We start from the raw sequence: 22,260 nt of genomic DNA, 5'->3' as shown, positions 1-22,260 counted from the left end.
AAGCCTAAATGTATCCTGCCTGTATCTAAGTCTGACACAGGAACTTACTTACCTAATTACTTTTTACAAAAGGATAATTTAATTGGCGCCACATTACTGCCATTTATTATTGGAGCTTTGTAATTAATAGCAGAGTAAGGGTCTCGACAAATCCTTAATCAAAAATAATTGAGTAAATAAAATCAAAACTGATCCAAGTTATTACTTTATACTTGGGTGTGTTCTAATTTTAATACCTATCAAATTAAAGCAAGCAATATTGAATAAAAAATGGTTCGAGTACCTATTTAGGTATAGCTAGTCATAAATCAGTCCCGATCAAGCGATAAAGTGCTAATTAGTTACCGGATCCTTTATAACCATATAAACTAGGCTAATTATGCGTTTGCGCCTTGAATTAATTTCGTTGAGGGCAAGTTGACGGCAACACTTACCAATACTCATACTACTCTTTGCTAACGATACATTCATGCCAACATTAGGTAGGTACCTACTCATATTAGAAGGATAGTGGACTACCGCTTTTCCATACCACATATAAACGTAGTCCCCATTACCTCCCTGGTATTGACATTATGGAAAATATTTTACACAATTTAACGTCGGTAACGTCGTCGCACACGTCGTCGTAACCAATTTGTCAGTAAATAAGAACAAAAAAACTATAGGTAAGTCATAGGTAAGTACTCATCCTTTGTCAGGAGCACAGACCTGTCATTGTCGCGCTCGCGCTTGACAGACAGCTGAAGTGTGCGAAAGGGAAACCATCACGTATATGAACATCGCATGAGTGCGAAAGAGTCAGACTACAAATGAGAAAACGTGACCATTTTTGAGTTTGACGACGGCCGCGGACGGCCAAGAGCGTATCACCGTAATTTTCAATTTGAAAAATATACACAAATTCGGAAGAAAACTATTTGATAAACTAATACAATGAAGATAGTGTCTTGTAGTGTACCGGATTTCAGTGTCACGGGGCCAAATAAACCTAGCAAATATTCATTTCAGAGGAATAATGATATTCCTAACGAAATTTTCTTAACGATATTTTGTCAAATTAAATAAAATAAAAAGTGTAAGAACCGGTTTATACAGTTGATTATAAGTTTTTCTTCCTTTGTGTGCTAATATTTTATCATATTACTCAATAATTTTAAATATTTTGTGTAAAAACATAAACTGTTACTTTACGCTAGGGCTTGACAAAATGTTCAGATGACAGTATCGATAACTTGTCGGTATATTAATAGCTACCTATGTAATCATTTCTTCACAAGACATAATTGGGTGGATCAACTATTTCTTGTTGTTATTCTGTCCGGTCACCCAAGAGACAATAGTAGCATAGTTTGTTAGATTAGAAGACATTGCCCACCACCTTCTTCTGACACGCTTGGTAGACGACCCTCAATGGAAAGGGTTTATAAGTTTCACAATAAAGCGTGTTTGGAGAATTTAAATGCCTAAAAATCAGGTTTTAAAGAATGACCCAGGGGAACGTAACCATGGCAACGAGTGACAAGAAAAAGTTGATTCTCCCAATTAAGATATTAACCTTTATAACCGACTTCAAATAATGATTGCTATACCTTTTTGAAGGTGCAGATGTTTAGCAGTAAATTTAAACTTCACTTTCCAACACAGAGTTAGACTAAGATAAGGCTGTAACGATTTTGATAGCACACGCAGTGCAGCCCTAGTAGCACGGTCGCATTTTTATCATTTATCACCATGCCTGTCACGTTCTAACAAGTATGTAAGTGCGAAAGTGACGGGCTTAGTGATAGTGGTAAAAAAATGGAACCGTGCTGAGCCCGCTGGTGTTATTTTATACATCATAATGTCGTAGAATTTTAACGTTTAAAATAACACATTTGAAAAAGTAGTCGATAAAGCAATCAAACACCGACAGATTATTAATATGTTATAACATGACATCACTATTTTTGATCTCACATAGACAATTTACGCACACACTTGCATTTCATTTTTGGTCGCACTTTTGAAGATTGACAGTTGTTCTTGTCTATTCTAATTCTATGGTCAGGAGGAGACAGTCCTTTGACAAACTTTAGTTGAATTACTGGACCTACAACATACATACTTATTTGCATTTACCTCGCCTTTTCAGTTTGTCATTAACTGTCAAATTGGAAAATGGCATAAATCTGTCATTTCCACGCCGTTAAGGGTATTTGATCAACTAAATTCACATTATTTATTAGCAATTGAATATTAAAATAACAAAATGGTACAATTGAAGCAAGTATCATTACGATTAAAGTCCATAAAAAATATTCAAAAAATTACAAAGACAATGAAGATGGTATCCGCGAGCAAGTAAAGTGGAAAAAAAGTTTTTGTTGTAGTATGTCCAAAATTACCTTAATAAACTTTATTTTACTAGGAAGGTATTTTTTTAGGTTTACTAGGGCAGAAAGGGAATTAAGAGCTGCCAGGCCATTCGGCTACGCGCCACGAAAGTTCTACGAGTCGAGTAAGCTGGTGGCGGAGCCGGTCGATGGCAAGCCAGGCGAAGACAAGAAAGCGGCAGCGGAGCCGGCGGTGACGCCGGCAGCTGCGGCGGCACCGGACCAGGAGGCCGACAAGAAACTCAAGAGAGTGTACATTGCTGTAACTTCTGATCGAGGTACGATACAAACCCTGCAACTTAACATTACGCCATCTCCACACTCGTGCTTTATGCAGAGTGAAGCTGGAAGCGTGAAAAAACGATACGCCAGTGTGCAACGTATAACTGATAGGAATTAGTGAAGATTGATATAGGAAATAGCATTATGTATGTAGGATATCTTATCAGTAGTTTCCTTGTATGAGTAAGTAGGTAATAAACGTTGTGTATGGTTAAATAGCCATATAGGCGTAGTAGGTCTCAATATGTAGGTGCATGCCTGAATAGGTACCTGAATACTAATCAGAAAGTATTTTTTACTCGTCATTTCGATATAAAATTAGCTACCTAGATATCTAGGACTTCATCCATAGCCGTGAAGTTTATTTTATTTTATTTTGATTATAAATTTCGTACGTTATTGACCCCATTTTGTTTGCATAGGTATTGCATTATATTCTACATATATGTGTCAATGCCGCTGTTCATCTCTTGAGACAATGATAAATTGATTAAATTAATATTGCAAATAAAACTTACGTTGACATCATCCATTTATATTTAATTTATTTCTTGTCTGTCAACAAAGATAAGGTTTTTAAAGAACATTGTTTCGTAATTTGACTAAAGAGCATGCGATTTTTCCCATGTGTCCCTTGTTATATGCTAATGCTACTCAATTAATTTAAGCATTTAAAAAAAAGTTTAATAAAATTATAAAAACATTGTTTCCCCACATAACTACCTAGACGATATCATATCTAAACAGATTTAGTTTAAACAAAAAAGTTAATTAACCTTTTGGACGCCAATGACCGATATATACGTACGCACCATAGGTTCAACGCCAAAGATGGATTAATCGGTCAAAGACCACAGAGCAACATAAACCTACGTGCATATGAATAAAGTTCAATTTCAGTTTTGACACTTCGGTGACGTGGCGTCAGCGTGACAGCTTTTGTGTTTCACACGGCGTCGAAAAGGTTAAATTTTTCAGATATCAGGGAGAGGTGTCTGTTCAATGTGAAGGCAGGCTAAAGCTAATTTGATACCTAAATTGAAGGCATTGGTACGCTGTAACAGATTTCCAAACTGTTTTATGTTAGGAAATCCGGTGGTAATCGAGTTATGTGGACTCTTCGCTATTGTCCGATAGTGTAATGTCGCTACATATTTTCAGGAGTAGTGATTAATAAATGCATAGTGCTGCCATCTGTAGTCGGCTCATGGCATAAAGTTGTTATTTCACAGGACTATGCGGTGGGGTCCACAGCGGCGTAGCTCGTCGCATCCGGCGTGATATGATAGCGAGAAACGCAGAGGGCGCCACCCACAAAATATTCGCCATAGGGGACAAATCACGCGGCATGCTTCGACGCCAGTTTGCACCTCACATGATCGTTTCCATTAAAGACGTATGCCATATATCAGATACTAATAAATATTCGATACGATGATACGAACAACCCACATACAACACCGCGTTCCTCATTGTGCCTTTTTATTTATTTTTTTATTTTAGTTTCATACGTGTAAAATCTGTCACCGCTGGTACTGCTTTTAAACGCTTTTAAATACCTACTATATATAAACACTCATTTTAAACGTAAAGTCCGACTTTCCTGGCCGCTTTCCTTTGCAAAAAAATACAATTTAAGCATAGTAATTGAATTTTAGGCAATCCCTTCGCTCGTGTGTGATTTATCACCACTCGTTTTCTATTTTTCGCACTTGTATCGTAATGTATTATTGTATTTCTATTTTAGAACCATTTCTAGGGCTCATCATATTTTATTTGTGATTTAAATCTACTTTTGGACTGTAACTGCGGTCAGTAAAGTCTGATTTCATATGTTTTAAAATTATAATTATAGTAAGTTGGCAGTTTTTACACTCAAAAAACTAAAATGTAAAAATAATATTTACTGTCATCTACAACAAGGCCGATTTTCGCGACGTTGTATGGGCACAGTTAGTTTTCTTTATTTACTCGACTTAACATAATTTAGTATAAGTAGGTACTATCGCTTAATTCTTGCATGTGTACCTAACATATAATTATTTTGAAATTCTTAATAAGTAATAACGTATCGAGATAAAATGAAATATATAGTCTTCAAGGGTGATGCAATCAAGAGCTTAATAATAGTCACCATAATGAAGACTTAATAACAATAACAAACACATGTTTAACTAATCACTTTCTAGTCTCGTGATCATCAACGTTGAATAAGTTTAATTGCTAATACATAACCCGACATTTCTTTAAAACATCTAGAAACTATAGCAAGCTAGACATCAGTTAAAAATGTACCTGGTGTACTTAATTAGTTACCTTAAGCAAAATAGGTATATTAAGCAATATCGGATCGTCGAAGAATACCAAAACTTAGAGATTCCTTAAATTACCATTCTTCTATAAAGTAGGGGCAAAACTTACTTAGGTATTTAATTAGGGAATGAACATAACTTAATACAATTAAGGGAACCCTGTATTTACTCGTATCAAGACACCCATTACGGATTTATGACATCAATGGTAAAATACTGCTGAGAAAATATTATTATAAGTATTTAGTATTTCCGTTGATAAGGATATTACGCCTACCGTTCGGTTACAATAATGATATCCCACAAGACACAAGATATTAAAAAGATGTAATTTTTTTTTATTGTTTTAGATTGGTCGCCAAACGCCTGTGTTTGCTGATGCGTCTCGGATGGCAGCTGCACTATCCGATTCTGGATACCTTTATGACATAGGAGATATTTACTACAATAAATTCTTCAGCGCTGTCAAATATGAACTAACTGTTATACCTTTTTTCAACAAAGATACGGTTGAAGTAAGTTATTGTTCTTTTTCTGGTGGTTTCCCAAAAAAATTAACAAAGTTAAACGTTTGAATGTCATAAAAGCAGTTGGTTACAAATTTTATACTTTTAAAGGTTTTTCGTCTGGAATATTTACTAGTCTCTGCCCATACCTAAATACAAAAGGTATTTAATGGATCATCAGTGCTCACGCACTTAATTATCAAAATGAGTAATACCAAGGGAATAAATCCCCCTGTTTTGACATACTAAGGCCGCATACATACCTGAGTCATGTGATTGATTTGATGTGTTGTCTAGAGTGCGCCTAACATGAACGCGTTCGACGACGTGGACGCCGACCAGCTGGAGTGCTACACGGAGTGGACCCTGGCCGCGCTGCTGTACTACGCGCTGAAGGAGAGCGCGGCGTCCGAGCAGTCCGCGCGCATGTCGGCCATGGACAACGCCACCAAGAACGCCAGCGAGATGATCAGGAAGCTCACGCTGCTCTTCAACCGCACGCGCCAGTCCGTCATCACCAGGGAACTCATCGAGATCATATCTGGTGCAGCTGCGTTGGAGTAAGGATACCTGATAAAATAACTTCGTGTTTTTCACACAAGTCAGTTACTTTCACGTTTTGCAGAGAATCCATGTTTCAATTACCCTAAGAGTTGATGCGGTTTATTTAACATTTTAACATTTAAGGTTTGTTTGGGCTAAAGAGATCCAGGCATTTCATCGTAAAATATTGATAAGGACGGAATCGTGAAAATATAATAAACTTTTAATTGTGATTGTGAAGCATGTTTAATTTCTACTTGCCCACAAAGTTTACTTTGTCTAATTCTGAATACCTACTTTAGGATACTCCAGTCGCAGCGAGTTTCTGTTTGTTGTTACCTTCTTTATAACATGTAGGTAGGTAACACGATAGGATACAATCGCGCGGCAAGTTTTATTGCAGGGTACAGTCGAAAATCGGTGGAAAACGGCGAAATGCTAATTTTTGAAATACGAGTGATAGAAATTTGGAATCGAGTGGTATTGACCACTCGTTTTCAATTCTATTAGTAGAATTTATATGCCTAGTAGTGGAGATATTACTGAACGAAATACACGAAATCGAGCGGTCGAATTTAAAAAATCGGCCCCTGGCTTATGTTATTAGTGTTCTTCATGGCTACGCAGCAAGTCTTCATAAGCTGCATGTGTCATCAAATTATCAAAGTTGCTGGTCTGCGAAAGCCGCACCCGGAAGAGCCATCCTTCGCCGTAACAAGATTTGTTAATCAGACCTGGGCTGGATTTCACCTCTTTGTTTTTTTCTGTCACCTTTAACAAAAGATGGAAGGCTAGGGCTGTGAGAGTAAGTTTTAACGTGCGGTATTTTCATCACCAGCTTACATATATGTCCCGCTGCTCGACGACACAGGCCGCCTCACACTGTGCCAGAGGTTTTGATTGGTCTATACAGTTAGAATTTCATTGAGACTAAGCTGTGTATATGTCACCGTAAAATTGTAAACACTCGTCATATTATAATCTCGCTAGTTACATTATAAACTGACGGTAGGGAGATTATAATCTAACCTAACCTAACCTACGTTAGATTATAAACTAACGGGTTCACAATCTTACGGTGTCATATACATAGCGTGCCTGAAACGCTCGCATACACTTCACTGGCTGCCTTGACGCTTTCTAGGGCCACACACTCCTGTCCCGCGGTTAGTCGGGTGCCGACTTCGGGCAGCTGACAGTACACTACCTCTCCGAGAGCTTGCTGCAACATTCTTAGAAATTATTTTAATCCCCATATTTCACTGTATGACTGAATGTTAGAAATTAACTAATGCATGACTGACATGCGCATGATTTGAAATTCCAAACGTTCATATACATATTATTGGTTATAGATATCCATTCATGATGTTTTGTAAAAAAATTGCCTGTAACAAATCTATATTTAGTTTATGGAATTTTTTAGTGTTTTTATAGCACAACAATTTTTAAATAAGAATACGAAATACATGGATTTTCATGATAAAGCCAAACTACCAAATGAAACATGTGTAGGTATCTATCACCCGCATATCGGCATCGGCATTCTTGGCCTGGCGCATGCATAGTTAACTTGGTCAAACTGTACGTTAATGTTTGTGATAGCCATCTATTCTGTTCTACCTGCGGCAACTGTGCTGTATACAGACTTGCAGTAATTCATAAGAGTAGGGTCCCGTTCCGCCTCGCCGCACCTCTGATTATAGTCAGTGCCATGACTCTTAACTGAATATACTAAACACCAACAAATTGTTATTAAACAAAACAATTTTTATCCTCTTAAAAATACTTAGCTTCAAATAGTTGCAATTTCTATTCGAACGATATCACTAATGCTTTACTCGAGTTAACTAACACGGTTGTAAACGGCATTAAACTGAAAGATTTTTTTTTAAAATATAAACTGTTTAGCGATTATAGCGAGAAGCGCTCGGCATCTTACATCATAGACGCGCGGACGTCATTCACGCATCACGCATCGAATAACGATGGTGATAACCTGTGATAAATGTAGTTAATAGTACTTACATTATGTAATAAGGGAGATAAGTATATGGTCAAATTAGTTAAGAAGTAAAACAGTACCCGACATTGGGTATATTGATATAATGAACCTCTAGAAACAACGTCTATCTTCACAAATTCGAAGAAATACCTAAATGCAATAAAATATGTTAATCGGCTATAACTGCGAAAATCGAAGTTCGTCAATTACGGGCATTCTTCTCTGTCACTCTAATTACGTCTTAATAAGAATAAAAGCAATTTGCGAATTTCGGTTTTCGGCGGTAGGCCCGGGAGGTACCTACAATAAGAACGATGAAAATGCGTGAGCGTGACCCAAAGACGAACAAGTACCTAACTTAAATACCTAATAATAAACTTGGCGGCCAATTTTGGAGGTAAATTAAAATTCAAAAATGTTTTGTAAATAAATACAGGGTGCTTCCTGTAACAGGAGCAATAAATTAAACTAAAGGCTGTACTCCTCAAATTGACCAACATTTATTCAGCAACAGCAGCAATCGATTATTAAAATATGACTATTATAACAAACTAAGTTAGGCACTTATTATATAGGTACGTTACTTATTTCATAACTTCAGTAAGTAGAAATTCAGCCTGATGGCGCGTACAAATAGGTGAGGGTGGGGAGGGTCGATCCCTAGGGGACACTTGGTAAACTTCATTTTTAATCAAACCAAACGAGATACAATTTTTTGCGCTGGTAACACTCATTCATTCGTTCCTAACTTCACGTTCTGTCATGGCACTGTATCGGAAAAGTCAGTGGTTCAAAAATGGCGGACGGTGAAAGATTTTCTGCGTACTATATTAAATTTTCGGTAAGCTTTAACTGGATTTATTTTATAATATGAGATGGACATGATGTTAGTGAGTGTGCTTATTTTATTTGTTGTTTATTGAAGTGATGATTAACTTGGATTACATTGATATACGCGAACACATGTTTCGAGTACGGCACGTTTTATAATCTTACTATGTATGGGGAGACTTTGTCTTTTTCTTCAGGGGAGATATGATTCCGGGATCATGTCACCCCCAAAGCGATCAAGTATACATTGTAATAAATTTACTTACAAAATGATTCATAGAGCTATCATAAATATTTTCTTTTCTTTAGTAAATCATGCCGCGAAAGTACGACCAGAGAAACACTGATTTAAACTTTCAAGGTTTTTGACTCATTATAGTTTATTAAAACGGAATTTAATGGCGTATAATTCAGTTTTTAATTATACAACCGACTCCGAAAACGGAATTATCCCCGTGGCCTTTGAAAAGACTGACTAAAGTTGACATCAACATTTTACGAACTACCTGTACTTGGTCTTGTTTATCAAGTTAAACGTTTTACACACAGGGGATGTTACTCGGTCGACAAAAAACACTTATAACGATATTTGGTTTTCAACCGGCGATATTTGTTTTTATGGATGAAATGCTATTTCAATGGCTTTCCGACATTATGTACTATAGAACCGACGGTCCATAGAAAGGATTTTAGGATTATGCAGCTCAAACACCGTCCTCGAAACGTGAGCAGTAAATTTCTAAACTTATTTATTATAGTAAACAATAACGACCGTGATGGGTAAAAAATTTAAAATTGCTGTAGGTATTCATAAGAACTTTAAAAAAATTAGCTTGTTACAAGAAATGTTATGTTAATAACTTAGACTTTTGATTTTTTTTTACTTTTTTTTGGTGCAAAAATTGATTCCCTATTTTATGTTGTTTTATGGATAATACGATTACATTGTTTTTTAAAAGTATAAGATTATGGATCAATATGTGTTTGATATCTTCATATATTAATTTTCTGTAGATAAAGTGAATAAATTAATGTAGATACTACCCTCGAAATATGACATTGCCACTTAAAATCTTTTTACCAAGTGTCCCCAAATCTGGAAGACTTGATCCCTTCGGCTTAGACATCTGATTACCGGAAATACAACTTCAAAGCATGGAAGATGCAATATATATATATGTTTGCTGTGTATTTTACAAATTATAGATGCATTGCTAATAGCGATCCGAGTTATATAATCAATGAGAATCGGGTATGGGGAGACATGGTAAAAATATGTTTACCATGTGTCCCAAGAAGCAGGGTCACTTGATCCCCCTAGGATCAAGGCTCCCGACGAGGGGTAAACAAGTCTCCCTTACATAGGGGACACATGGTAAAAGTCAACAGTACGAGTTTTCATTAAATAATGATCTAATTTATTGCACAAATCTGTTCTAATTCAAACTACTAATGAAGAGATAAATTCTGAGTCGTATGGTCTATAAAGTTTTTCAATACTACAAATAGTTAAGAAAATGTATGCTATAAACAAAAGGGGTGATCAACCCTCCCCAGTTTCCCCTACTTATTGTTAGCACATACATAATATTAAAAGAAAGGGTTCAAAGGCAATGGATTAATTTGCTAATACTACATTATTATTGGCTAAAGATACGGTAAGATTCCATTTTAATAAAATAAAACATGTCTCAGTAACTTCAATCTCCTAGTTCATAAGAATCATACCTCAGCTTATCCTCTCGCATTTTTCTGCGTGTTTTAAAATACAATAACTAGGCATATAAGAATACGAGAAACAAATTTATCGTCAGCTAAGTCGCAATTAACTAATGTAACAAATGTCGCAACGTTAAAAACCCCTTTGAACCGCTTAACCAGTTGCGACACCGTCTTTTATACGTATCTCAGATTGGTCGCACTAAACATGTGTACAAAATATCTTCAGTTGCATGAAATTATAAACGTGGCTTTCGTGCTATGTGGTACTTTTATTGTCATTTTTGATTTTAGGCAGAATCAAAATTTAACGGAGGCACTATAAGTTATATAAATCTTTTAGCAAGGACAGCTCATAGGCTTAGATGAGCGATGTAAGAACTCGCATGCTATTTTTGTTACATCCCTAACTACTTACACAATGTAGGTACAAACAAATCGATAAAAGAAGCACATGCCGCAAGTTGCCACGTGGTCTAAATGAGTTTTAGGCATTTGTTGAGGTTCAAAGGGTGCAAAGGTATGTGTTTATCGTAGATAGCACGGCGTGGCCTGCGCCGTGCTGAAGATGGCGCTGACGGCGCTGTAGGTGGCGATCACGCCGCCCGCCGCGCCCACGGCGATCACCTGCCAGCACGCCATCTTCATCCAGCCCGGCTGGCTGCTGCAAAACGAAACATACAACATAAGACATAATCATGAAGTACGTTCCGCAATATGAGTCCCTGGTATAACTACGTTACTTTAAATAAAATGTACAAATATGAAGAGTCTAGGAGAAAACGTTAAATAGGTACAGTGGGCCAAAAAAGTGGTCTACCAGTTTTGACAAAAGTTTCTGCGAGATCTAACGATCGCTAAGGTTGACAATTGTCACTGACATAATATTATTGCAAGGGGAAACCGGCCGACTGTACATATTATGCATCGGAATAACTGCGAACTTTTAGGAGGACTTTGAAAATTGCTAATATCTACTTTGTATTGGACAACACGATAAACAGATTTTATAACAATAAACAATAATTGTTTTTTGCATTGAAAGGGCCTTTTATCTGCTATGAGACATAAATCACATAAATAACTGGTACTTCCTTTTTTAAAAGTAATCAGTTAACTTACACGGCGTGGTCCGCCGGCGCGTGCTCCACGAGCTTGAGGTAGCAGTAGGCGGGCAGGATGAAGGTGAGCAGCGCCACGCTGGTGCCGCCCACCAGCGCCAGGATCGTGTAGAACCGCGGCACGCTCTCGCCGATGAACAGGACCGCGCCCATGATCGACAGACGCACTATCATGTAACTTACACGGCGTGGTCCGCCGGCGCGTGCTCCACGAGCTTGAGGTAGCAGTAGGCGGGCAGGATGAAGGTGAGCAGCGCCACGCTGGTGCCGCCCACCAGCGCCAGGATCGTGTAGAACCGCGGCACGCTCTCGCCGATGAACAGGACCGCGCCCATGATCGACAGACGCACTATCATGTAACTTACACGGCGTGGTCCGCCGGCGCGTGCTCCACGAGCTTGAGGTAGCAGTAGGCGGGCAGGATGAAGGTGAGCAGCGCCACGCTGGTGCCGCCCACCAGCGCCAGGATCGTGTAGAACCGCGGCACGCTCTCGCCGATGAACAGGACCGCGCCCATGATCGACAGACGCACTATCATGTAACTTACACGGCGTGGTCCGCCGGCGCGTGCTCCACGAGCTTGAGGTAGCAGTAGGCGGGCAGGATGAAGGTGAGCAGCGCCACGCTGGTGCCGCCCACCAGCGCCAGGATCGTGTAGAACCGCGGCACGCTCTCGCCGATGAACAGGATCGCGCCCATGATCGACAGACGCACTATCATGCGCCAGCCGACGGAATCTGATAATGTGCAAAAATATTAAAAATCAAGTAGGTACATCTACCACTGAACTGAAAAAGTACCTACCTTATTAAGTTTGATTAACTAGGAACTGGTTAAAACTTGCGTGCGGAATTTGTATTATGTTTAGTGTAAAATGTATTACTTAAACTAGATTAAGTCCTAAAATTAAAGTGGTAAGTGGTGGCCACTTTTGTATTGTCTTTTTGAGGCCAGAATGGGACACTACAGTGTCCCTACTTTCGAATATTGCATAATCCAAAAATAGTAAATAGTGCCACGCGTACCAACAACAATGAATGCTGGTCAATATATCGCATATTTACTAGCCTCTACTTAATATGCCAAGGTACCAACTCGTCGAACACCACTACTAGCCTACTTCATATTATACCAGTAGCGAGCGCCTAATTCAAATCATTGGCAATCATTCTAAGGACTCGTTGCTATAGAAATCAACTGCCGATCGCCTTCAAAATGAACATACCATATTTGTGGAAAATGTAGATCTATATAGTTCCGAGTTTAAATTGGGCCTTGTGGGTATGACAATAAAAACACATCGTATTATTGCAACAAGCAAACTCCATTTTACCTCTAGGCACCTCGTACAGCTCCTCGACCTCCTGGCAGACAGGGTTGATGATGATGATGAACGCGAACACGAGGTGGACGGCCATGAGCACGTTGGCGACGAGGGTGAGCGGCGTCGAGGACAGTGACGTCACTATGTTGGGCGACACGGCCTCGCCGTACACCGCGTACCCGGCGATGGCGATGGGCAGGTACAGCAGCAAGATTGCTGGACATGAGACCATACACTTTCATTTATTTTCAGCTGGCAACGTTTCAAGATTGGATCGTGGACCACTAATAATAAACCGTGTAACATTTGCGAGATATAAGTTTTAAGTGTTTTTATAAGTTTGGACTCCTTGAAGATATTGCCCTATTAGTCATATTATATATTTTGATAACTATCACTACACATTATATAAAACAAAGTCCCCCAACCCAGATAGACGTCGTAACATACAGATAGACTGATGAGATGTGTTAGCGATAAACTCATAAAACGAATTCATGAAAAAGGCTTAGTTAGGCATATAATTTGTTAAGGTTTTGTGTAAATTGGTTGAAATATGACAATGTTTGCTAATGGTGTCGAAAAAAACACGATTTACAACTCACGCGCGCAAGCTATCTATAGCTGAAACTATAAAATAATCAAACTTAATTATTGGAAAATTGTACATGTTTGATTTCATTAAACTCACATTTCACGATAAACTATTTTATACCTACGACATCTGACATGGTTTTGGGATGTTCTGAAAAAATAGCATTTATGGCTCCCATAAAATTAAACACAAAAATATTCTCGTAACATTATATGTATGTAACACTCCCTACATAAGCGGTGCCGCTTAGTATTTAAGATCTAAATGCATACTCTACTGTTAGTATAGAATTACCTGTATTAAGTTAAGAGGATTATTCGTACTCTAATAGCATTAACTCACCTCCGAAACTGTACTGGATAGTCTTACTGAACTTCGATCTATCGGCCATATCATTTTGTATGGTAGGGAAAGTAGACGCTCCGCCAAAAGCGAACATGATAGTTCCGAGAGCCAGAAAGAACTCTTGGAATCCGTGCAGGCCGTAGCGGAAGACGAACGGCCTCACATCGTTCATCATCTGGATGAAGTACAGCACGCACGCCACCACCGTCGACCCGAAGGCAATCACACCCGTAAAACTGAAAAAAAAGCAATAATAACAAAGTTGTGTCCCGCCCCTCTAACTTTTGAACCATGGGTCCAAAAAAAAATCGTAGAAACCGAGCTTAACCAAGACAAAGACTTTTTGTATTGCAAAAAGTCTTCTCTTCTTAGTAAAAATTCGTACAAACCGCTGCGAAAGTACTCCCTTTTGCTTGTAATGTAATTGATACTTACTAATAGCCCCCGTTTAGCCTATTCTGACATAATGGTAACTAGGGAACTCTACACTGAGCATGGCCCAACATGCTCTTGGCCAATTATTTATATTAATAGATTGTTCCTGTGTGTTCAATCTCTCCAGTGTGTTACTATGTCACCTGTGTTAATATGTGAGGTTTGATTTTTGACCATCCCAAAAAATACCTCAGCACAATGTTTAGTAAGGAAGGATGTATGTATTTATACATGATGGTGTACGTACTAAAAGTCCTTGGGCGTGGCGAAGAGGAGCAGCGGCGTCATGGCGCCGGCCACGATGAGGTACCACACGCAGATGGTGATGGTGGGCAGCAGCGCCAGGAACACGTGCTCGATGATCTGCGCCGCCAGCAGCAGGTACACCACCGACGCGCCGAACAGCGTCACCATCATGGCGCATGACACCACCACACTAGACAATATCGCACCATTAACATATTCACTGTACCCATACAAAATGATGTGTCCAAGTGTGCTTGCACTTTGAATTAATTAGTGAACCCACAGTGGAAGCACTGACTCCTGAAAAGAAGCTTCATGAACCCCACATTGGGGGGCACACGGACAGGGAACCTGTTAAAAAGGATTGTTATTTGACGACCGGACTGATGAAACTATTCGCTCCCAAACTACTGAAGTAATGCAAGTGCCTTTAATGGCTCTTTCAAAACCTGGCTCTTTATGCCTTCTTTCTCCTACTTGGTATGATATGGTTAGGTGTCTATAGCTAAGTATCTGTGACTTGATAGGTAAGGTTACAAATTATTAGAATTCGTGGCAGTCCTAAAAATAAAAATACTTCTGTTAAAGACTGCCAATTAATCTATGTCATTATAATAAAATATTACCATTCTAGGTAGAGTCTGTGCGGAAAGAGTTAAGTAGATAATGTATTGGTTCCCTTATCTTCTACGACTCTTCTCTTTCCGCACAGACTCTATGCTGTTTATATTGTTATTAATTTATCTAATTAATGTTTTTATTTAACGGCCTCCTGTGGGCCTCCTAGCCTAGTCGGTAGTGACACTAGTGACCCTTCCTACGAAGCAGAAGGTCCCGGGTTCAAATCCTGGTAAGGGCATTTATTTATGTGTTCACAGATATTTTGTCCCTGAGTTATGGATGTTTTCTATGTATTTAAGTACCTATTTATATAACGGCGTTTTGTACCCACAACACAAGCCTTATTGAGCTTAGTGTGGGGCTAAATCGATTTGTGTAAGATTGTCCCATCATATTTATTTACTTATTTAATACGCTAATTTAAAATATAAGCAACTAAAAATAGTCCCATGTATTATGTTGATTGTAACCGAATCTGTTCCGAGTTGGAAACCGGTTACACCGGCCACGCTCGATGACCCTCTCTCTAGTGTATCGTATGGGTAAATGATGTGAAGTGAAGTGTGAAAGCGACTAGCGACATTTTTTTAGTACTTCAATAGTCTGGTCTCTGTGGTACTATATAGCGATAGATAAATAATAAATAAATATTATAGTGCATTTTTTGATAGATCTACTAGTCCAACAGCAAGCTCAATAAGGCTTGTGTTGTGGGTACCAATTATACAACGATATGTATGTATGATATATATATAAACGAGTATATAAACGTTTTTTATATAATTCTAAGATCTGACCACGCCTATAATTTTTCCATACGGGTCCGGCAGCATGACCCATTTTACTTACATGCCTGAACTAACAGGTCAGCCAACAGCGCAGTGCCGTTTAGAGTTGCAGAATTTCCTAGCGTAGGTTACCTGATCGAGTAAGTGGTGCTACAAGTGGTGTATCAACTACACACAACTACTGCAATAATAGCTAGGTGTATAAAACGCACGACGGAAACGACCGTTAAGCGGGCCTTCATTGAAGATAATAGGATCGTTAGACAACGGACATAATTGTTCTGAAGAAATCTATTTCTGTTAACTATCTACTCGTATTTAATAAAATGACGACAATAAAGAAACAATTAAAGAAGTATATTAAGTAAATTGATTTGATTTCGTTATAAATTTAATTCCCGTACCTCCAAGTTTTTCCTAATGACTGTTCGGCGATAATAGCATATGGGTTTCGCTGCCTGCTCCTCATCTTGGGGTCGCGAGCCTCGATCATGGTCCAGCAGTCGCCGAGCCTCTTGCCGCTGAACGCCGCGATCACGCACATCACGATGATCACCGGGACACCGAACCATCCTGGACACGAGAAGAGAATGATTATTTGACCAATACACATATCATCTACCTTCATAAAAAAAATACTGACATCCAAAACAAATGTAGTTCTCAATTTGTCTGTTTACTTAATACATACAAACAAGTTAGGTACCTTTGTCTTAATATGACAAATATTTAATTTAGATTGTAACTATCAGTGAAAATCGGCTATACGTTTTTCTGTAGGTTACAATACAGTATGTGTTGTAGCTGCAAAAGAGTATACAAACAATCGCTTTGGCTGTCATATTTTGTTACGATCGAAGAGAAACATTTTTAACATCGACTACAAAATTAATTTGATACTTAATGCAGACTTTGCTCATCTGATCATCTCCTCATCTGTGTTAAGTAAACACAAATAGTACAATTTCTACATTAAGTGGCAAAAGAGCGCAAGATTGTAAACATTGCATATCTTGCGGTCCTGAAAAACAGAGATAACATACACCTCGCACAGTTAAATAGAATCATTGTTCGCAGTGCGAGATATATCATCGCTGAATGCTTGTGTTGTCCAAATAACGTCGAATATTTGAAATTTAATTCCTTTTAACTTTATGGCTAATGCTTGAAATAACACCTTTATATTGAATGGCATTTGAATGGTCATTGATTATAACCAGACTTTACGCAGAGTCGAACATCTTCATAGTTATAGGCACAGTCAGACACAAGGACCGAATGTTATTGTTGGTACGTTTGCTAGGAAACGACAAAAATGGGAGTCCTCTTTTAATTTCTGCCCGACAGCACGACGCAAAGTAGGGTAATGTGGTTATTAGTCTATGTATGCATTTTACCCCCTTATACTGGTACTCTACATCTGCTCTACGTAGATCTACGAGTAGATTTCAGAAAGTGTATATGTATGTTTTCGCTTTTACCGAAATGTGACGCGGTGGGCAAGTTATGTTAAAGGGCAAAGTTTTATACTTTTTACGGTACCCTCAAGAAATACTATATAAGTTTATACTTAGTATTTTTTTTAATACACATATATTTTACTTTCCTCACATTCGAAATGAACAGTAGAGTGGTTAACTCGGCTGATAGGCACCATTTCAGTATCGGACTATTGGCGCGTTCGAGCGCCTTTTCATCCCTTGATTTACAATCTACTATTACCGGCCTTTGGCTTTCGGTATTTAAATTTGCTAATGAATACATTTAATATTAAAAAATAATGTTACCAGTTCTAGCGAGCGTTCTCGGTAGAGCCAGCACTCCACTGCCCGCCATCTCACCGGCTATCAGAAGGACAGTCTGCTTCATAGATAGGCCTCCGCCCTCTTCGCGGCCCGTCGGATCCTCCGGTCCCTGCCAATAATACACTTTTAGTAGGTAATAATATTTTAACTCTAAGACGAGTACGATTTTTTTTTTTTCATTGAGACACTATGTAGTAGAAGTGATTGTGTGGGTAAAAATTCAAATAGATATTCGGATAGTGTCATAATGTGCAAAAAAAAATATTAGTATGACATCAATCCCCAAAATTGTTGAAAGTGGTATTTATTTCATGTTTTCCAGCTAATACCTATGTTCAGTGCTTCAAGATTAGTGCTTGTGGTTATTTATTCAGCTTAGTTTAAAACTTGTATTAATAAATAGAATCTTACGATGTTAAAAATAGATAAGTAAACAGTTTTAAAATCACGTCTAACATAAAATAATAAAATGTCATCCAGTCCGCAGGTCACGGCCACATTTCCGCGGTCAGGTGAACGCATTAGAGCGACTTGAAACTGATCGCATCTACCTATACCTACCTATTTCGTAACATAAATGTAACAGCCTGACAGACGGCTTAAGACGTATCGATGATTCATGTCCTCTAAAAAACAAATTCAAAGATACAACAATAGTGCTTTAACTCTATAATATCATATAAGATGTTGGCATGAGAGTTGAGGTGAGGTGAGGATAGTACATATTGCAAGAATGTACCTAGTGGATAAGATGAACTAATGATGCAGAATTAATACAACTTAAGTACACAAAATGTATTACATAAATAGGTTGTATTGTCTGTGACATTAAATACAATTAGAGTGCCTTAAAGATACTTTTCTATAAATCCGATGACTGTTGAACTTGCTATTGGTACGAATACTGAACACTATTTTCAGAAATCCGCTGTTACATGACATGATAACATGTTGTTGTGACCACAACTGTGGTGCAGATACCCTATATATTTAGTGCATAATCGTTTATTATTATTATTATTAGGAGCCTGTAATGTCCCACTGCTGGGCAAAGGCCTCCCCCCACTTTTTCCAGTCTTCCCGATCCTGTACAGTCTCTGGCCATTCCTTTAAAAAGGAGTCTAGCTCGTCTCGCCATCGCCGACGTGGTTTGCCAACTCCTCGTTTTGAGCTGGGCTGCCACTCTGTGGCGATCTTGGCCCACAGCTCACTCGGCATTCGGCAGACATGACCAGCCCAGTCCCACTTTAGCTTGGCCGCTTTCCGAGCTACGTCGACCACTTTTGTCCACTTTTGTCGATAATCGTTTACCAACGTATTTTCACGGAAACGTACGAAAGTGTCATGCTATTTCAGCCAGTCTCAGTACAAAAAGTACTGAGGTTGACTGAAGAGCATCATGACAAATAGGAATGTTTCTGAGAACACGTTGGTAAAGGATTATGCACTACATCTATACCATTCGCTATCTTGAAGCTTGATCCTTTCTTACTACTATGACTAGTTATATAAGTACGTATACTGACATATCATGCAGTGGAATCTTCGAGTTGCTGTGGTTAGCGTGTAAGGGCACACCTGAAACCCTTATCCACCACTGTGACCCGTATTAGATACTTGTCTACTTATTTATTTATTTAATTTAGATTGCACAAAAGAAAAACTTATCGCACAAAAGGCGGACTTAATGTAATGACAAAAGCTTTCTCTACTTCCAGTCTTTCTTAAGACAAAGCAGAGAGATTGTGGGCAGTGCTACTACTACACTAACAAAATATAAAATGCAAAGTTAATTTATAATTTAACATAGGTACATATGCAAGAAGATCAAATTAAATATATACAATAAATATAATATAAATACATATAGGTACCTAATATATAAATTATAAAACTAAAACTAGGTTCCTTCATTGTGTCAGCAAGGAAAGTAAAGACATATTGCCAGAAGAGCGATCAGCGAAGCTGATAGTCGCGACTTATAATAAGTAGTTATTGTTTTGAATAATTGGGAATGAACTAATGCGGCCTGACCTAAAATGATGTAGCGTAGCATAGCGGCACTACTATGAAAAAATCTCGTATCTCACACTGCTACTCAAAGTTGAAAGGCAATAACTATGCATTCCATACATATTAGATACTTACCACTTTTTTCATTTGATTGACCAAATAAGATACGTTTTTTTTTAAGTAGTGCCGATAGGTCTCCTAACTTAGCCATCCGACGGATAGTTTAACAACCAACGTAGATATAAACAAAATTTTAGGTGATTTCAGATTTTTTACTGAGATATATGCGGCGGAACAAATATATAATTTAGTTTAGTATAATTTAGATTTAAGTTTAGTATTTTTTTAAACTATGCTTACTTACACGCTATCTACCTACGTAATATATTAAATGATTACCCTTATTTTAAGCATAGTAACATGTAGGTACAGTCAGCAATACTATTAGCTTAGCACCTTTGCATACACAATTCTATGCAGCGCGGGTACCTTTTCTCTGCAGCTGACTGTACAACGTGCACATAGGTAAATTGTGAGATTACTGAGTAAATTACAATTGAGTGTAAGAAATAATAAATGAAGGCTTACATTTTTGGAGACGAGCGGAGTAGACTCGGTAGCATCAGCAGTGCTAGTCGATGACTTCGGTTCAGGAGCTTTTTTTGTCGCCATCTTGCCCGGCCCTGAAACTAATTAGAGTGGTTAGTCATTAATGTCTTTATTTGACAACTTATTGTTCACATTCACATTACTAACATAAATGTCTAAACAAGCAGTGCACAATTATTTTAGTCTTATCTCAGCAATCACAACAACATCAAAAGCGTTGTTTGCTGTACCTATCAGTGGCAGGGCATCCATGGAACTCTATTCCCATTGGCTTGCTTCTTTTTTCCAATGAAGGAAAGGAAAACCTAATAAGCTCCCAACAGTCCCAACTTGCCGACAAACTTTTTTGACGCGCCGCCACTGTATCCAAAAAATATGCTTCGGCATGTCCACTAATGATTTTCTCACTGGTATCTGCGTAATTCTGTTTCTATGAGTAAATAATATGTAGGTACATATAACTAAACTGCTTTACCATTCATGTTCATTAGAAATCAACCGAGATTCCTCTACGAAAAGCAAGTTTATAAAAATTCCCAACCAAAACAAGTTACTCTAATGATAAAATAACTAGGTATCTAATTTAAATAACTTTGTTAGTATTGCCCAACGCTGGTGTAAGAAAGCCCTAGTAAAGCCGATGTCGTAATAATAAAAGGACGAATTACCCAATTTCCTGTCCATCAATAAACGGTATAGTTACTTGAGCCCCTTACACGGCTTCCCGACTGGTAAGTATACCTCTGTTACACGCACTGGTCGACTCGGTCGGGCCCGGCGCACTTCCACTCCGAGCGGGGCTTAATTCCAAACTGGCGCTAACATGCAGTTTCGTTATTTCGGCTTCAGAATCACGTCGCCCACCTATTAAGCCCTCTGTGTCATCAATATCTTATTAATTAAAAGTAATAGGTAGGTAGCCATTCGTAATGTATTCATAATTACAAAAATTAAGTAGGTACCTACTTAGCCAAGTTTTTTGGCCATGCACTACCTATTGCTAACGTGCAACTTAAATGCTTAAATTGATACGTAGGAAAACTAATAAGTAAAATGGTCTAATTAACGCCTAATTTATAAAATGAATACAAAAAACAGCAAACCTGTATTTACTAAATTAGCTTCAATTATATTCTGTTCTGGATTATTTCGTTGTACTTACCTACCTAATTTTGGTCCCAGAGTTAGACCAAAATAAGTCTGCAGCGAGTTTGATAGCCTAGACTGTGCAAGTGTTATTTTAAACGTCAAACTTCTATGAAATTATGATCGACCTATAGGTAAATACAGATGGACCAACAAAGTCACAAAGTGGCCAGGACCCCATGGCAAAAGGAAGGCGGGAAAACCCATAAGGTCCAGGGATATCATAGCCACAGCTGGAGAAAATTGGCTAATCAAGGCTAAAGACCGAGAAAGGTGGAAAGATATGGAGGAGGCCTATACCCGACAGTGGTCCTTAATATAGTAAAATAAACAACAATATTATTAGAAAACTTTTATTATGTAAACTATTTAAGGAAAAATAAAGGCTTAAATAAATAATAAATAAATAATAGATAAATAACACTTATGCAAGTCCGTGCTGTAAAAATCTTTACAGATTTATCTTGGTCACAGAATAAATAATAGTACTAAGTACACAGAAGACTCACTCTCTAACAAAACGCGTCTGCGATCAGCACAGATATGGCCGCTAGGTGGCGACAGCGCCACGCGCGGCTTATGGCTTTCCCCAAAATTGGGGCGGAACCAGGGCGGAACGGATGTACTTTTAGCTACCTG

General features: G+C 38.3%; 3 protein-coding genes across 3 annotated transcripts; 1 reads left to right on the top strand and 2 right to left on the bottom strand.

Moving 5' to 3' along the window:
• The first annotated feature begins 2,127 nt into the window (after positions 1–2,127).
• LOC134660973 (ATP synthase subunit gamma, mitochondrial-like) lies at positions 2,128–6,261 on the top strand. The gene is made up of 5 exons (XM_063516860.1): positions 2,128–2,343; positions 2,427–2,653; positions 3,890–4,053; positions 5,320–5,484; positions 5,773–6,261. The coding sequence occupies exons 1-5, from the start codon at positions 2,252–2,254 to the stop codon at positions 6,037–6,039; spliced, it is 915 nt and encodes a 304-aa protein (XP_063372930.1). The 5' UTR covers positions 2,128–2,251; the 3' UTR covers positions 6,040–6,261.
• A 360-nt stretch (positions 6,262–6,621) lies between these two features.
• On the bottom strand, positions 6,622–7,249 carry LOC134661838 (glycine cleavage system H protein, mitochondrial-like). The gene is given in 2 exon segments (XM_063518045.1): positions 6,622–6,789; positions 7,088–7,249. Coding segments are annotated over 2 exon segments (330 nt in total).
• A 3,775-nt stretch (positions 7,250–11,024) lies between these two features.
• LOC134660849 (uncharacterized) lies at positions 11,025–21,230 on the bottom strand. Its single transcript, XM_063516695.1, has 9 exons — positions 21,144–21,230; positions 20,455–20,549; positions 17,836–17,962; positions 16,453–16,621; positions 14,641–14,829; positions 13,956–14,194; positions 13,028–13,234; positions 12,242–12,431; positions 11,025–11,237 (listed from the first exon to the last, which is right to left on the bottom strand). The coding sequence occupies exons 1-9, from the start codon at positions 21,157–21,159 to the stop codon at positions 11,102–11,104; spliced, it is 1,368 nt and encodes a 455-aa protein (XP_063372765.1). The 5' UTR covers positions 21,160–21,230; the 3' UTR covers positions 11,025–11,101.
• Positions 21,231–22,260: the final 1,030 nt, after the last annotated feature.

Source organism: Cydia amplana, chromosome Z (assembly GCF_948474715.1).
Source record: "Cydia amplana chromosome Z, ilCydAmpl1.1, whole genome shotgun sequence".
Classification (NCBI taxonomy): domain Eukaryota; kingdom Metazoa; phylum Arthropoda; class Insecta; order Lepidoptera; family Tortricidae; genus Cydia; species Cydia amplana.
The sequence above is the reverse complement of the archived record's forward strand: the minus strand, read 5'-3'. Positions and strand labels throughout refer to the sequence as shown.

Excerpts from the sequence above, each read along its gene's own strand:
- LOC134660973 (XM_063516860.1), top strand. The coding sequence starts at position 2,252 with ATGGTACAATTGAAGCAAGTATCATTACGATTAAAGTCCATAAAAAAT. Across the intron at positions 2,654-3,889 it reads TGCTGTAACTTCTGATCGAG|GACTATGCGGTGGGGTCCAC; the intron begins GTACGATACAAA and ends GTTATTTCACAG. Across the intron at positions 4,054-5,319 it reads TGATCGTTTCCATTAAAGAC|ATTGGTCGCCAAACGCCTGT; the intron begins GTATGCCATATA and ends TTATTGTTTTAG.
- LOC134660849 (XM_063516695.1), bottom strand. Across the intron at positions 17,963-20,454 it reads CTCCGCTCGTCTCCAAAAAT|GGACCGGAGGATCCGACGGG; the intron begins GTAAGCCTTCAT and ends TATTATTGGCAG. Across the intron at positions 14,195-14,640 it reads GCCACGCCCAAGGACTTTTA|TTTTACGGGTGTGATTGCCT; the intron begins GTACGTACACCA and ends CTTTTTTTTCAG.